Source organism: Octodon degus, unplaced genomic scaffold (assembly GCF_000260255.1).
Source record: "Octodon degus isolate 3935 unplaced genomic scaffold, OctDeg1.0 scaffold00121, whole genome shotgun sequence".
Classification (NCBI taxonomy): Eukaryota; Metazoa; Chordata; class Mammalia; order Rodentia; family Octodontidae; genus Octodon; species Octodon degus.
Window position 1 is genome coordinate 4,167,069 of NW_004524697.1, and position 15,809 is coordinate 4,182,877.

The window sequence follows — 15,809 nt, forward strand, 5'->3', positions numbered from 1 at the left end:
TTGTAAGCATTTACCTTCTTTTGTCATAACAATGAAACACTAGCACACTCACTGCCTCCTCCCTTGATTTTCATTTTCCCTTTTGAATTTATTTTGGTTTGGTTTTGCTTTTTTTTTTTTTTTAAAAGAGAGAATTCACTGTGCAAGAGATGCAAAACCTCAGATCTAGATTTGTCTTTCTTTCTAAGACAGGGCTTCACTACACAGGCCATGCTGGCCTTTATAGCCATGGCTGGTCCGGAATTTGAAACAATCCTCCTGCTTCAGCCTCCCTAGTGCTGAGATTACGGGGTTGCATCACCACGTGCAATCTGATCTACAATTATTAAATTGACCTTCATAATCAATGCCTGGGGCTACCCAATCAGCCCATGTTGAAAAACCTGAGTGGGACTTTTCAGGTAGCTCAATGAAAGAAACTTCACTTCCAACTGGCCAGAATACATGGTTGACATCTGTGGGACACGCTGTGGCACTCACGGCTCTGTACCACATGTTATTAGGTTCCATATTAGAATCTGAACATTAAAAGTAGAAGTAGGTTGTAGAAAATATTTCAGACTATGGTGAGGATAAAAGAACCAACACCAAAGAGGAAGAGATAACAAAACAGATGTGTAAGTGAATAAAGAGACTGTCTAGGAAGACGGCTCGGAAAAGAAATCAGCCACGGAGCAGGAGAGGTAGCACACTGCTCGGTGAGGGCCCTGGGCCTGCAGCCGTGAGGGATGGGGGTCACTTGCTCTGTGAAGTGATTTAATTCTGTGAATCCCAGCTTACTTATTTTGCAAAGCATAGATAGCAATATACCTTGAAGTTGTTGTGAGGATAAAATGCCTGGATATAAGTCAGTAGCCACGTAATAATGACTCTACTTTGCCCTTACTTAGTTTTAGTCAGAAAGCGTCCTCAGTTCTAAAAATCAAAATTCACTAACTCTCTGGTCTGGGACCAGCTTTTCATCACTATGTTGTATTTTCTGACATGTTTGGCAAAATAGAATTAAAAACACATATTGTCCAACTCTCCTAGTTGTTCAAACAACAGTATCTTCCATTTTAAGAAGAGAAATTAACACACAAAAAAGTTAATCTTTGGTTAAGAAATTAGCTCTTCGGAGTAGCTGGACAGCGTTTGTATCTGCTGTGTGGGTTTAGGTTGCACTCTGCCTATCCACCAGCTCTGTGTAACAAAGACCACTTGGGCAGTTTTTCCATCTATTGTGATTGTTATTGGAATGAACATTATTGAGGCTAATTGAGTTAATAAGTATTTGTAAGGTGCTATTTATTTACTTACTTTGGAGTTTGTTTTAGAGATGAGGCACAATGAGACAGCCTAAGATGCACCCCCCCACCCAACAAACAAGAGGGAAAAGTAAATAAGCAAAAGATGTTTGAAGTAGAAAAAGTGCCAGAGAGACTATAGATGAGGTGAACAGGGAAAATGAGGTTATTTTCAAGCAAAGCAAAGAGTGGGTGAAAAGAGAGAGGAAGTAGCTCGTGCTCTCACAGCATGGGGCTGACAGACTCCCTTTTATCCTCAGATGTTATCAATGAACTCTGTGCCCTCTTGGTGCCCAGCCTAAGGGGAGGGCAGGGCACCAGCAGCACGCAAGGAATGGAATGGTGAAACACATGGCCTACTCAAAGGGGCTTTAAAAAAAGAGAGGAACAAATGCTGGAGAAGCTGTTGTGAGAAAGGAGCCCTTCTCCACTGCTGGTGGGAATGCAGACTGGTGCAACCACTATGGAAATCAGAGTGGAAACTCCTCAAAAACTAGGACTGGAAATGCCATTTAACCAAGTTGTTCCCCTTCTGGGTATTTTCCCAAAAGAACTGAAAACATCATATCATAGTGATGTAGGTGTACCCACGTTTATAGCAGCACAGTTTGTCATACCAAATCTTGGAAGCAACCAAAATGCCCGTCACCTGAGGAATGGATAAAGAAGATGTGCTATTTTTATATAATGGAGCATTACTCAGCTATAAAGAAAGACAAACTCAAAGCCTTCCTGGATAGGTGAATGCAACTAGAGACCATACTCATAAGTGAAATAAACCAGACTCACATGTGCAAATGTTGTATTATCTCCCTACTGTAAGAACCCAAAACAAGAAATAAAACCTAAAGATATAACAGATAATAAAGCAGAAAGAAATGGAATTTAAGGATTACATAATGAAGCTGAGAGAAAAGAGAAAAAAGATAGGATAAAAAGGTAGGGGAAAAACATGCAAGTGTACATACAGGATGGCTGAGGTGGTTGTACTAAGAATTTCCATCAGTTATTTGAAAATAGCAGTTAATATGTAGAATTTTCACCTTGACTAACTCTATATGCTCATATCTTTGAACTAATCAACTACATCAAGAATAGCAATATGTAATACAAAAACCAGGCTTAAATACCTGTCATCTTGGTCTTCTAAAATGTGTACCATTTCTAATGTCTTATCAATTATTACTAAACTCTCTTTAAAATAAATTTTAAAAATAAGTAAGAAAAGAAAACAGAGACAGGAACAAAAATTTAAGGTTTCTTGAAAGCAAGTGGCAATATTCAATCATATGTCCAATCATACATAACTATATCTGTTAATCTGCGAACAGATTTGAGGATAAAAGTAAGTAATATATGAACCATTGTTAAACAGCTATTCTTATTTTGAAAATTTGTAACATATATATTGTTGTATGTTATCCTGTTTCTGTCTTTGTTTCTGATTTTTGTTCCTGTTTTTTGTTTTTACTCCTTAAAATAAAATAAAACAAAATTTTAAAAAAGTAGCCAGTAGAAATGGGATGAAAGGAATGTGAGCTGATATGGAAATGTGAGTCTCAAGAAGGTGACAGTTGGGTAGTCAGTCTTGAAGAAAGGCAGGGAATTTCGTACCTAGAGGTGGCCTGGGTACAAAAGGTCCAGATAGAGGCAGCAGCCAGTGCAAAGGCCCTGTGCAAGTGTGCTCTATGACAGACTACAGGAACAGTGATGAAGCCAGTGTAATGACAATGACATTGGAGGAAAGCCAGGTTAGTATGTGTTGGGAACCAGCATGTTGCATGATGGGAACCAGCTATGGAAAGCTCAATGGAGAGTTTTGTTTAGTGGGGTATGGGAGATGAGGTGGAGGGAAGAGTTGTATGACTAGAGGACAAGCTGCTTTGAATCAGAAGCAGAAAAAAGAAGGGCTGGTAAGATAGCTCAGATGACTAAGGTGCCTGTTTAGGCAAGCACAGGGACTGAGATTCAATCCCCAATACCACATGATGCACCAACCCCGCCACCAGGGAGAGCAAAGATGGAGGACGAGTCTGGGTGTGGTGGCCCATGCCTGTAATCCTGGTGCTGGGGAGGCTGAAAGAAGGAGGATCACCACAGGTCCAGACTGCATGGTGAGACCCTGCAACAACCAAATACATTTAAGAAAGAAAGAAAGAACAAAAAAAAAAGAAAGAAAGAAAGAAAGAAAGAAAGAAAGAAAGACAAAAAAGAACAGGCTTGGGGGTGAAAATGATAATAATGATTCCTTTTCTAGGCATAAAGCATTGGAGCTGTTTACATGACAGACACCCAGACTTCGAAGCAAACAGTTGGACAGATGGGACAATGGGAGGGCTCCTAGATGTGAGGTTGGGAAAATGAAGTTACCCCTTTTGTAAATGACTAAATAAATAGAAAAATTAATTATAAAATATCTTGCTTTCAAAGAGGATGATTTTGTAAGAGAACTTCATCATAGCCAATGTCTCTGGTGTCTACTGCAGATCAGAAAGGAATAAAATCTTGGGATTATGAGAATGGCTTTTAATTCCCATTTTATCCCTGAGAATATTTGTCAATGACAAAGACTTGTATCTGTAAAATGAGTGGAATGGTTAAGAAGAAAGTGAAACAACATAAGCACTAGAAATAAAGGTCTGCTGGATCCTTTCTCCTTTTTCTTCCTTATAAAATGAGGTCAGTATATAAGTATTCTTTGGATGTCTGAAAGAGAAACAAATTGGGTGGGCCATTTGTGCCTATTTTTGCTGATGGCTTCTGCGAGAAGGCCAGTAACACCTTGATAGGCCTACAAGGGACAAAGCAGTCTTATTATCTGAGCTGCTCCATTTTTTTCTTTGACAAGCAAAATTCCTCACAGGAGAAAACTGGCCTTCCTGCATTAGGCTAATGTGGCCTATGAGAAAAAAGTGTCCCTTAATGCCCCTGGGTGTGTGTCCTCAGACAGTACTGGCTATAGCACTCCTCTCCTCTGTTCCTATCACCAAATTTTCTGGCTAGATATAGTGACATGTATGTGACTGAGCCTTAATTCTCCTCAGAGCACACATGTCATTTAAAACTCTTTTCTGATGTGTTAGATCCCCAATTTTCAAACCATTCAAAGGTTTCTTGTTCTTTTAGCTGAGTTTTAGTGTGGCCTGCAAGGTCTTGTGGAGTCCTGCCTCTAGCCAGATGCCTGGACTTATATAGTTCATTGTTTTGCTTCATACTTGTACCTTTCAACTGGCTTCTCTCTGTTCTCAGAAAACCAAGGTCCCGTCTACCCCAGGGTCTCCGCTAGGGTTGGCTCATATCTGGATCTTTTTCTCAATCACTTTCTTAGCATATCTAATTTCTGCTCACATGTTAGGTCTTCTGTAGCAGTTGGCCAGAGAACCCTCTCTACCTTTCTGACCTGGATAGGACCAGTGTTTTATGTTTACATATTGTCCTGTGCAGCTAGCTTATTTAAGGACTTGTCTGCTTCTTCCTAGACTGACAGTCCCATAAGTAGGAAAAATCAGCTGTCTCAGAGCTTGCTTGCATCTGTCCATATCTCTACATCTCTCGGTAAGGCTGCCTGCAGTCCACTGAGCACAGGGCTGTGCGTCAGGTTGTACAACACTCTGTATTCATTGTTTCCTCTCTAACCACAGGAGGCATTAGTGAATGTGGACCACCAGGAAGATAGATGTGTTCATTCAGCCAGTACTAATTAAGTACCTACTAAATCCTACATTGTCCCTCAGGTGCTAGAATACTACAGAAAAGAAAACACAGGAAAGCTCTGTTCTCATGAAGTTTGCATTCTAATATGTACTTAGCTATAGATACATTTGAAATGCTACAAAACTGTTCAGTATAGAAATATAAGGAGTTAGGCTGCCTTTTCCTGCATCTCAGCCTATCGGAAGAGTTCAAATCAGAAGGGAGCTCACTGGACGCACGAAATAGTCAGAAGTGACATTATTTGGACTCACTGTTACATGTCACGCTCTAAGTGCAGTTGAATTTTATTTAATAATCACTTTCTAAGGTAACAATTAGTGTTATCACCATTCTGTAAATGAGGAATACAGCTTCCCCACGTCCACACGCCGGGACCGACAGTGGAGCCAGTGACTCAAGTGTCAGGTCCCTCGGGACCCCACAGCCTGAGCTGACATCTCTGGAGGGTTTCCTTCCCTCCGTGACTGAGCCACCTAACAGCCTGGCTGTGTCCTCAGGTCTGCTCAGGAGGGAAGATGCGTCCTCATCAGCAAAGACTAATTTCAATCCTTCACTGCTGCCGTCACCACAATTTTTCTCTGGCGGACAGCCTTGATCTTGGCAGGGATTCAATTCAGCCTCCTCTAAGTGTCCATCTTGCTTCTGAGTGGCCAGAAACTGGCAGTTAAGCATGTTAGGTTGATGGTTAGCTGTGGGAATACTGCTAAATTCAAATGGCAAAAACTAAGGGATTGAGACAACCTAGTGACTTCCGGTGGGTGAGGCACAAGTAAAAAGAAAATGAGAGGACGCCTCTATTTGAAACAAAGTTCTTTTTATTTAGCCACTAGTGTTGGTGCAGAATGACCATTAGCTGTTGTTCAGGACTGCTTCTGGAGGACCAGGGTTGCCTTCAGAATCATGGGAATACTTTAGTGGATGAGTTAAAAAAACAGCTTTGGCAATGGTAATACTAATCAAATAAATATGTCCTTTACAAGTGGCTAATTTCTCTCTATATGTTTTTGTATTGGACTGTTTGAAATAGTCACAAGTCTCTACACTGCCACTTCCTGCAGGTATGGAACATGCCGGGGTATGTTAAATTTCCTCTTGCAAAAATATCTTCATTGCTGGCGTGAACATCTGGCCCTCCTGGGAGCCAGCCTTGCTCTTTTTTGACAAGGTGGCTAAACTGTCAATTCAAACTTAAGTTTTCATTGGGTACAATGGTTTAAGTCTTCCGTTACAAACGGGGGGATGCTGCAGACACTATGTCTGACTTTCAAGATGTTTAGAACATCCGTCTTTGTTTTCTTATGGGAAATACATTTCTTATATTTTCTTATGGGAAGTTTGGAAATTTGGTAGCCTAGGACATACAATATTCCAAGTAGGTGAATTCATATCACAGTAACTTGCCCCAAATGGTGCTTATCAATTGATTAATGTCAGCTCTATTAGAGGACAGAGAGCTCAGTTATTAACTGGATGCACTGGGGGGCACTACTTAAGCGAGGGCGTGAATAGATGCTGATCTAAACTGTGAATGGGACAAAAGGAGGTCAGTGGCTAACAGGCTGGGTCAAAGAGTTGAAATCTAGGGTGGGGTAATGCTTGTAAACTAGATGGATTTGGGTGCTGGGAATCGAACCTAAGTACTAAGTACCTGCTTTTCCACTGAATGACATCCCAGCTCATGAGATAGCCTTTAACAGAAATAAGTGGATAGCTGCACAAACATACAAATGAATTATAGAGAGAGAGAGAAGATGAGAGGCATGTCTGTGTAGTAAAATAAGAGAAAAAGATTGTGAGGTTTCTAAAGAAATACTGAAAGCTCATTAGTAAGTCATGTACATGATGCTAAGAAAGAAAATCAGTTCAATCTAAATTAAGAGAAACACTGCTCGTAACAAAGGATGCTAGGGCCCATAATAAGGGCTGCTACAAACTCATTCTACTTTTCTTGGTTAAAACTCCCCTAGAACATTAGGTTCTAGTCAGGATCATACAACACATTCTAGGACTATCTGCAGGGTAGTAGGAGTGAATATTCAGGAGATTGAGTAGCTAAATTTACATTTTTGTTGTTGTTGTTGTTGCTCTGGAGATCGAACTTGGGACCTTGTGCCAATGAGCTATCTCTCCAGCCCTAAAATTTTGTTTTATACTTTTTGAGTCGCTAAATGAGTTTACACATTTTGAGTAGCTAAAAAAGTTGGATTATTTAATCAGAAGTAAAGATCAAAGAGCAGACAAATATTTTAAAATATTTGGGATTTGCCTGAAGCAAAGTGGAACATAAAAATGGAATGGAATGTTCTTTCAATCTATGTAGAGCCAAAGACCAGGGAAGAGCTTTCTAACAATTGGAACTGTCGAGAAATGAATGGGTTGTCTTGCCTAACTGTGACCACTAGTCCAGGATTTTGTAAACACTTCATAAATCAAAACCAAAGTAGAAGTCCATATTTTTTTAAGTTAAACTGTGCACACATTTCTCATTTTGGACCCTAACAGGTAGCCGGAATAAGTTAAAACAACAACTTCATGGCCCTCCACTGGCCATCTTTGTAGACAAGCACAAGCATATGAACTGAGAGGTCAAAACTATGGTGTTTACCATAAGTCAAAAACAGCCAAATGTAGGTACTACTCGCTTTTAAACTAATGGGATTATTTGCAATTTAACATTTCAGGTACTCTCTTGTGTGCATTTCCTATTTGATGTAACTTTTAAGTCCTCTCTTATGAAAGCAAAAGTACCCTAAATAGTAACTAGAAAAGTTCACTTGAAGTATTTCACTTTGGGTGTTTTGGGTGATTTCTGTATTTGTGAGACAAAAAAGTGTGTTGTTTTATACAACACAGTTTAGGGTCCACGAAGGAGAACCATACCAATAGGTTAACCCATAGGCTCTTTAAGCTAGTCATTAGATATTGGGCAAGCCATATACAATGAGAAGAATGCCTCTTGACTTCAGGTAGTTAAGGATAGATAATTGGCTAACCAGGCTTGATAAATGTATAAAGAAGGGAACAAAATGGTATAAGAGTTCAAGCAGAAGGTCAAATTCCAGCCAGAGCAGGAGGGAGGAGTAGGTTAGAGAAAGTGGACAGAATCTGACCTGGGCATGAAGGCTTGTGCCTAGAAGGCTGAGGCAGAAAGATCATAAGTTCAAGTCTAGGCAACTTAGAGAGCTAGGGAGAACCTATCACAAACCAACAAACAAATAAATGAATAAACAAGTAAGGATTGAAGATGTAGCTGACTGAAGGCCCCGCGTTCAACCCTTAACATTGGGACTGGGAAGGAGTTGTCAAAACATGAGGTAACAAAGTGTTCTCCATCCCACTGCCTGTCGGAAGCTCTCGGAAGCTTTCAGAAAGTACTGATCCCTGAGCCTCCCCTGGACAGGCTCAATCAGTCCGTCTGTGTGCCAACAGAATACTACCTTAAAAACAATACTTGCACAATGCTCTCATACCTAGGCCTTTTACGATGTTTCACTGTTGATTTTGTTCTTTCAGTAGCTCTTTGGTTCTCTTTAAGCTTTCCATTTCCTATAACCTTTAGAATCAGTTCATCATTTCTGCAAATAAACCTCCTGGGATTTGATTGGTTTTGTGATAAATATATAGATTAATTTGAAAACCATCATGTGCATCACACTAGGTCTTGTAAACCTAGAACATGAATGATCCTTCTCTATTTTTAAAAGTTATTCTTGATGATGTTTTATAGTTTTTCTCCTCCTCCTCCTCTTCCTCCTCCTCCTCCTCCTCCTCCTCCTCCTCTTCTTTCCAGTTATCCTCTCTTTCTTCTTCTTTCTTGTGTGGTGCTGAGGATCCACCCCCACATTTCTAGCCAAGCCCTCTACACTAAGCTGGTTTGCACCTTGGGGTTATATTAAATGTACCTATTAGCTTTTCATTGTTTAGCTGTATAGTGACTTATATTCCTAAATAGTTAAACGCATCATCTATTAATAGACTATTTTCTTGCATTCTAATTTTTATGCCTTTAAATTCTGTTATTTTTCCTGATTACACTGAATAATGTGTCCCGTGCAGGGTTGAATTCAAGTGATTGTAGCCAACAACTTATTTTACTTGCAGTTTGGGGAGGAACGTTTTACACTTAATTACTAAGAGTGATGGTGATTGTAAGTTTATGGATATGCCTCTCATTTGAATAAATTAGTTTATTTTTTCTTAGTTGCCTTCTGTGTGGCTAAGACTATATGGTGAGAAGGTAAAAATTTGAACATTAAGCAATAGACTCATGCAGAAAAGACTTCTTGCAACAAAAGTGTCACTTCAGTGCTGTGGTGTTTTAAGTAAATGGTGATTAATCAATGATATATATGTTCATATGTGTATATATATGAACATATATATGTATACATCAATTAACTATACACATTATGCACATGAAATATTTTAGAGGATTATATACCAGACTGTAGAAAATCAAATATGAAAGCTTTAAAGGTGATTTAAAAGACAAACTTCATGACTTTGATGTCAGCTAGGATTTCTTAAACAGAACATAAAAATCCTGAGCACATAGATTAACTTTTCATTAAGATACTCTACAGGACTGTTCAAGCAATGGCCATGACTCATCCGCATGGCTGATTCTGAAAAAAGATCAACATACTGCCGTACAGGGTTTCAGGGTAAATCCTGAGGGGATTTGACTGACCTTGTCAAATACAAAAGTTACATTTTTTGTTATAGAGGTCTTGCTTTATCTTGGTCTTAACCATCCAGCAGAAAAGAATAAAAGCAAGGTATAAAAGGTAAAGCCATATTAATATGCTGAGCTATAAAAGGCTCAGGTCAATAACTTCTGACATTGCCAGTCATGTGGATAAGCCACTACTATTATGGACTACTGGACTATATTGGATTACTTTGCTGAATTCAGGCATCTACAATATATGAATGGCAATGGAATACCCTTCTCTGACAAATGTAAACAAAAAAGGGGGGTTTAAATGAAGGTCCATTTGGTAGTGAAAAAAATATATATCTGTATATACAAAATAGCTAGCATACATATACAACTACTTTCTCTTAGTTTGATGAAAAGAAAGTTTTGAACTAATAGTGTTTAGACAAGATATCATGTCTGCATCCTGTATTATGAAAAACTACTACAAAGACAACAATATGTCATATTAAGTATTGTAACTGTCCTACTAACCCATTTTGAAGCTGTTTCATTGCTACTTTCTCAATAAAATTAATATAAAAATGCTCATAATCTGAGGAATGGATTAAAAAGATGTGGCATTTTTATACAACGGAATATTACTCAGTTATAAAGAAAGACAAACTTGAATTCTTTATAGATAAGTAGATGCAACTAGAGACTATACTCATACATGAAGTAGATCCTTCCTACATGTATAAATATTGTATTGCTTTCCTAGTATAAAATCCTGAAAAACTAAATAAACTCTGAAAGGTGCAGTAGATAGAGTGAAACAGAAAGACACTGAAATTAAGGATTAAACAATGAAGGTGGGAGAAATGAGAAAAGATAGGAAAAAAGGAAGGGGGAAAACATGCAAAAATATATACAGGATGGCTCAGATGATTGTAGTAATAATTTCCATCATTTTTTTGAAATAGAAGTTAATATGTAGAATTTTTAACTTTACTAACTCTATATGCCAGTATCTGCGATCTAAGCAACTACATCCAGGACAACAATGTGCAGTACAAAAATGATGTTTGAAAACCTGTTTTATTGGTCTTCTAAATGTGTACCATTTCTAATGTCTTATTAATTATTATACTCTTGTTAAAATAACTTTTTAAAAAACTAAAAGAAAAGACAAGAAAAAATTAAGGTTTCTTGAAAGCAAGTACTAATATTCAATTATTTGTCCCATCTTGAATAACTATATCTGTTAATCTGAGCAACAGATTTGACAATAAATATAGATAACATATCAACCATTGTTAAATAGTTCTTCATGTTTTGAAAGTCTGTAGCCTATGTATTGTTGTATGTTACCCTATTTCTGTCTTTGTTTGTGCTCTTTGTTTTTGCTTTTCATTCTTCCAAATAAAATAAAATATTTTAAAAAGACACTCTACTGGAGAGAAAACAGGGCAAAACATTGATTAGAGATAGATATTGTAGTACATAGATCCAACAAAGCATTTGTATCTAGATTTATTTTAAAAATCCCTAAAAATGTGTAAAGAAAAAAAAATCAGGCAATCTATGTTAAAAAGAACTCAGAAGACTTGAACCAGTGTTTCATAAGGAAAATATTTTAAGTGGGGGAGTGGAAACGTGATATTCCAGTTCCTTGGGAGGCTGAGGCAGAGGATTGCAAGTCTGAGGTCAGCTTGGACAATTGAGCAAGATCCTGTCTAAGATTGAAAATAAAAAAGGGCTGCATGTTGCTCAGTAGTGGAACAGCACTGCATCATCCCCAGTACTGCAAACAACTGACACACAAAACCACAATGGCTAACGAACATAGCCTAACTTTACAATCACAAGTGAAGTGAACGGAAAAAAAAGCAAACGACAATGGCCAGCGTTGGCGAGAATTTGGGATGACCACATTCTTGCTGGTGTCTGCACCCTGCCCGCTGTCTTCTGAGGCTTGCTTTGCCCAAATGCTAGCAATTGGCCACTGCATCTTTCTGCCTCGGCCCTTGGTCAAGCCCCAAGAGCAGCTCTGTCTATAAGAGGAGCAGGCCAGGATGTCAGGGACTAAAATTCTCCAGGAGCAATTTAATCAAGGATTGGCTGGAACTATCCTTTCTGCCTCTTCCCCCACTTCATTTTTCTTATCTAGGTAGATTTTTTTTGGGGGGGTGGGGTGGGGAACCATCTCAAATAAACCACGTGCATTCAAATTCTTTAGATTGTAATCTGGAAAGATGCAAACTAAGGTAGTCCAATAAAAATGTTTGTTTAAAAGGAAAGATGTAGGGATATAGCTCTTAATTTTGTGAGAGTAACCACATTAAACGGTGCTTAGGAGGGACTGCTCTAAGGACACAGTGAGTCGGGAGACACCTCACCGCTATTCCCGACATGAAAAGCGCACTTCCTCACCACACTGACGGAAATCTGATCCTACGACCAGAAACCCAGCCATACGCTTTCCCTGGTTTATCTCACACAGTGTTTCTGTTACATTGATGAATAAGTTGAAAATAGCAGATTTGAAATAACTTCTTCAAGATCTTATAATTTCGTGATCAATTAGGATGTGTTAGCTGAATGCTAGGCCTGACCATTATATTAACAGGTGTGTCAGGGTCAGCATTGAAGGGTCCGGGTGAAAATTTGAAAGTGAAAGCATTTCATCTTCTAGTTATTGAGAAATTAAGTGAGGTTGTAAAACAGAAGGATGCAATTACGAGATGATCATCCAAACGTTTTTTACTGAGTTTAGGTCAACAGTACATCGTTCTTGGAACAGAGCTCCCCCTGGTGGTGAGAAAGAGCAAGGGTTGGGATTCCTCCTCCTGGGTACCTATTATTATGCAATTGAACTCTTCTGTGGGATGCTCTTCTTTTGTGGTGGCGAAGAACCACATCTAATAGTATCTGAAAACTGGTTGCTGCTAATAGAGCAGAAGTTGGGGCCTTTGCCCACTCACACGAGGCCGCATCTGGTCACTTTGTTTCTGCAAGATACCTCCAAGTAGCTAGGGGAAGCCTGACTGGTAGGAGTGGCCCTAAATCTGAGAAACATCAAGGGCCTTTCCTAGGAATATGGATCTTATTTCTTAATTGCATGGCCAAAGAAAGAGCAGAGGCTGCAAAGTCAGATTTACTTGAGTCTAAATGTCGGCATTGCTGCAAATCTGCTAGTATCAGTCTGTGTAAACCTAATAGTACCTAAGTGGCATGAGGTTTGAGATGAGATGTGGTAAGGTACTAGCCCAAAACCTCCTCTTTCTTAATAGTTGGAGGCGGTGCTGATGATGAATTACTTTGGGAGCTTAGGAGATGGACTGTGTTTGGGCAATTAGCATCTTAGCGATTGGGTTGATTCATGGATATGCTAAGAAGCATTACTCCCAAGCAAACTCAAAGGACTGCTTAGGTCTTGGAACCCTCTAGAGCCAAGAAGTACCTCTAAATATAGACAAGGCATTACTGCAGAAAGACTTCTGTCTCTGTGTTTTCTCTTTTAGGTCTTGAGCACAACCCTTGGGATAAACAAGAGGAAATTTCTAAAAACAGTTTCATTGAATGGACCTGAGTCATCCACTAGGATGAGGTATTTCAGAAACTTTCCATTTTAAGTGTATTCCTTTTGGTGTATTCCTGATCAAATAGAAATACATTGTCTGCTATGCAAATATCATCCAGTGTGTAACCTTTTGCTGAGGTCAACATGTCCAGAAAGATCTCAGAAGAGAGGCATGGCGCAATTGCATCTAGTGTTTTCTTCTCATGCATTCCTTTGGGTGCTGGAAAGTTTGGAGTGCTAAAGCTCAGAAGAGCCATCTTTTGACATCACTGCAGCTTGTTTTTTCTCCCCAGGAGCTTGGTGTGCACATATACTATCCATCTGTAAGCTTTTGTAAGCTGTCTAATAAAAATAACTGTATTTTCTTGGCTTAATTGCATGCTATTGAGTGATCTGTCTCTCATGTTGTAAGTGTACGGTAATAAATGCTCTGTTCATTAAAGAGCCCCAGAATTCTAGGCAACGACAAATCAAGCATTCTATTGATGTGACTGGAAAAAAACTATCTCAAAGGTCACAAAAATCATTTTAAAAAGCTGCCTTCACTACCCATAGACCATATTAAATAGAAAAGAGTTTGACAAGATTAATCAATTATATATTATATAACAAAAACAGTGAGGGTTTCCCACTGCAGTGATTTCTTTCACTCAAATTATATCTGACACCATCTTCATATTAGCTCTTTGGATCTTTAATTGTGTTTATAGGACAATAGAACAATTTGTATTTTTTTTTTTTTTTGGAAGTATCGCCCAAACTCCCAGACATTGGAGGTGGAGGTGATGCACAGAATAAACTACACAAAGAAGCCTGCCTTTGAATGGGTATGGTTTCAGGTGTCTGCCATGTAAATGTGGAAAACAGAGCTTCTCTTTTTTTTTCTTTCTTCCTTTTCATTTCTTCCTCCCCTCTTTCTCTCTGTCTTTTGCTCTCTCTATGTCCATGTCTGAGTCTGTCTCTGCCTCTGTCTCTGTCTGTCTCTGTCCCTCCCTCTTCCTCTGTGTCTCTCTGTCTCTGTCTGTTTGTCTGTCTCTGTCTGTCTGTCTGTCTGTCTGTCTGTATCTCTCCTTGATACTGAACCCTGGGCCTTGGCAAGCACTTTGCACGGGGCAACACTCCTGACCTACAGAGCTCTTCTAAGTGAGAAGCACGTACCTAGGCAGCACCCTGGCCATTTCCGGTTTGTAGCTTCTTCCCTTCAGTGTCCTGTAATCTCAGGGGATATCTGTGCTTTAGCACAGAGTGACCAAGCTCATGGTTAAACAGATGGGTGTTAGTGTTGCATTTTCCTGACAGCCACAGGTAAGGCAGGATTAAGCCAGAGCCTGAGAAGGCAAAGGTACCACCTCCTTGGCTGGAAAGCCCCTGGAGGGTCCCTGGGTCTTAGGGGAGCAAGGAGCCTTGGTGATTGGCTGCCAACTCCTGCTTCACAAAGCAGAGAAGTTGAGAATAGTATTGTACAGTGTTCTAAAAAGTCATCCAAGGTAAGCTTACTGTAAAGATTGAAAAACAATTTATTTGCTCTATATTAACTTGATATGATGTGATTTTATATTTGTTTCTGAACTATTTTTATAATATAAAGTTAACACTAATTTTAAAATTTTTCCTCATTTTTTAAATTGAAGAAATTAAAAATTCCTGTTTCTTCATTTAAATTTTTTTTAAGTTATCAAAATATATTCTCCTTTGATGCAGTTGGACAGGACTTGAATTAAATTATATAAGGGCCACTGTTTGTAGGGGCCGCAGCAGTCTTATTTACGTAGATATGTCTTATTTGTATTAATGTAGCTGTCTTTACCCAACCAGTTCTAAGCAAGAGCTCAAGATATACAATAAAGTAATAGATGTATTAGATGTATTAGGCTGTCTGTATAAGGAACTGGGTATTTGCTTGCTGGGCACAGGGTCCCTCTTGCCATTTCTGAGGTGAGCCCACACTCATGCCTCGTAGTGCGACTGCTCTGACTCAATTTCCTTCTTCATCAAGTAGAACCAGAAACCTGCCTGCTGCTCCCCCCATGACTTTCCCTTTTCTGGTGGCCTCCTCACTGTGAGCCAGTGTGTGGACACGTGTTCAGGCAATGCTTGATTGGATCCTCATGCTCTGAAGGGACTCAGCAGACCTGAAACCAGGGCAGTTTGCGAGTAAGCACAGACGATGGCCTCTTACCTTACGGTATCCCCAGAACTGGTTCCCCTTCATGCCATGACAGTCGTAGAGCGTGACGGGGCTGTTGTGTGAGACGGCGTCGAAGCAGAACTTCCGCGTATGCAGTGGCTCTCCGGGTCGAATATCTTCTCTCCATCCAAAGGTAAAGAGCTGACAAAGGCACCAAGGAAGCAGCAGTGAGCGTGATTTGGAAAGAAGACTCCGGAGCTGGGGGAGGTATGGCTTCTAGCGGGGTAGAACTTCTGCTTTGTGACTTACAGCAAAGAACTCTGTCTTGGTGTAATACAGATGTGGAAAAGTCATGTTTCATAAAATGATGTAGTAGCAACGTCTTTGCACTTTTGGCCCAGGTTGTGGACAGCAGAGCGAGGGAGAGGGAGAGGAAAAGGGAGAAAGGGGGGGAGG

General features: G+C 39.6%; 1 protein-coding gene across 1 annotated transcript in view; it reads right to left on the reverse strand.

The window, feature by feature from the left end:
• Galntl6 (polypeptide N-acetylgalactosaminyltransferase like 6) overlaps nt 1–15,809 on the reverse strand; it is a 1,205,609-nt gene that overhangs the window by 21,469 nt on the left and 1,168,331 nt on the right. Inside the window, exon 11 of the mRNA XM_004640251.1 lies at nt 15,405–15,554. Coding sequence (XP_004640308.1) covers nt 15,405–15,554 — 150 coding nt within the window. The remainder of the gene's footprint in view (nt 1–15,404; nt 15,555–15,809) is intronic.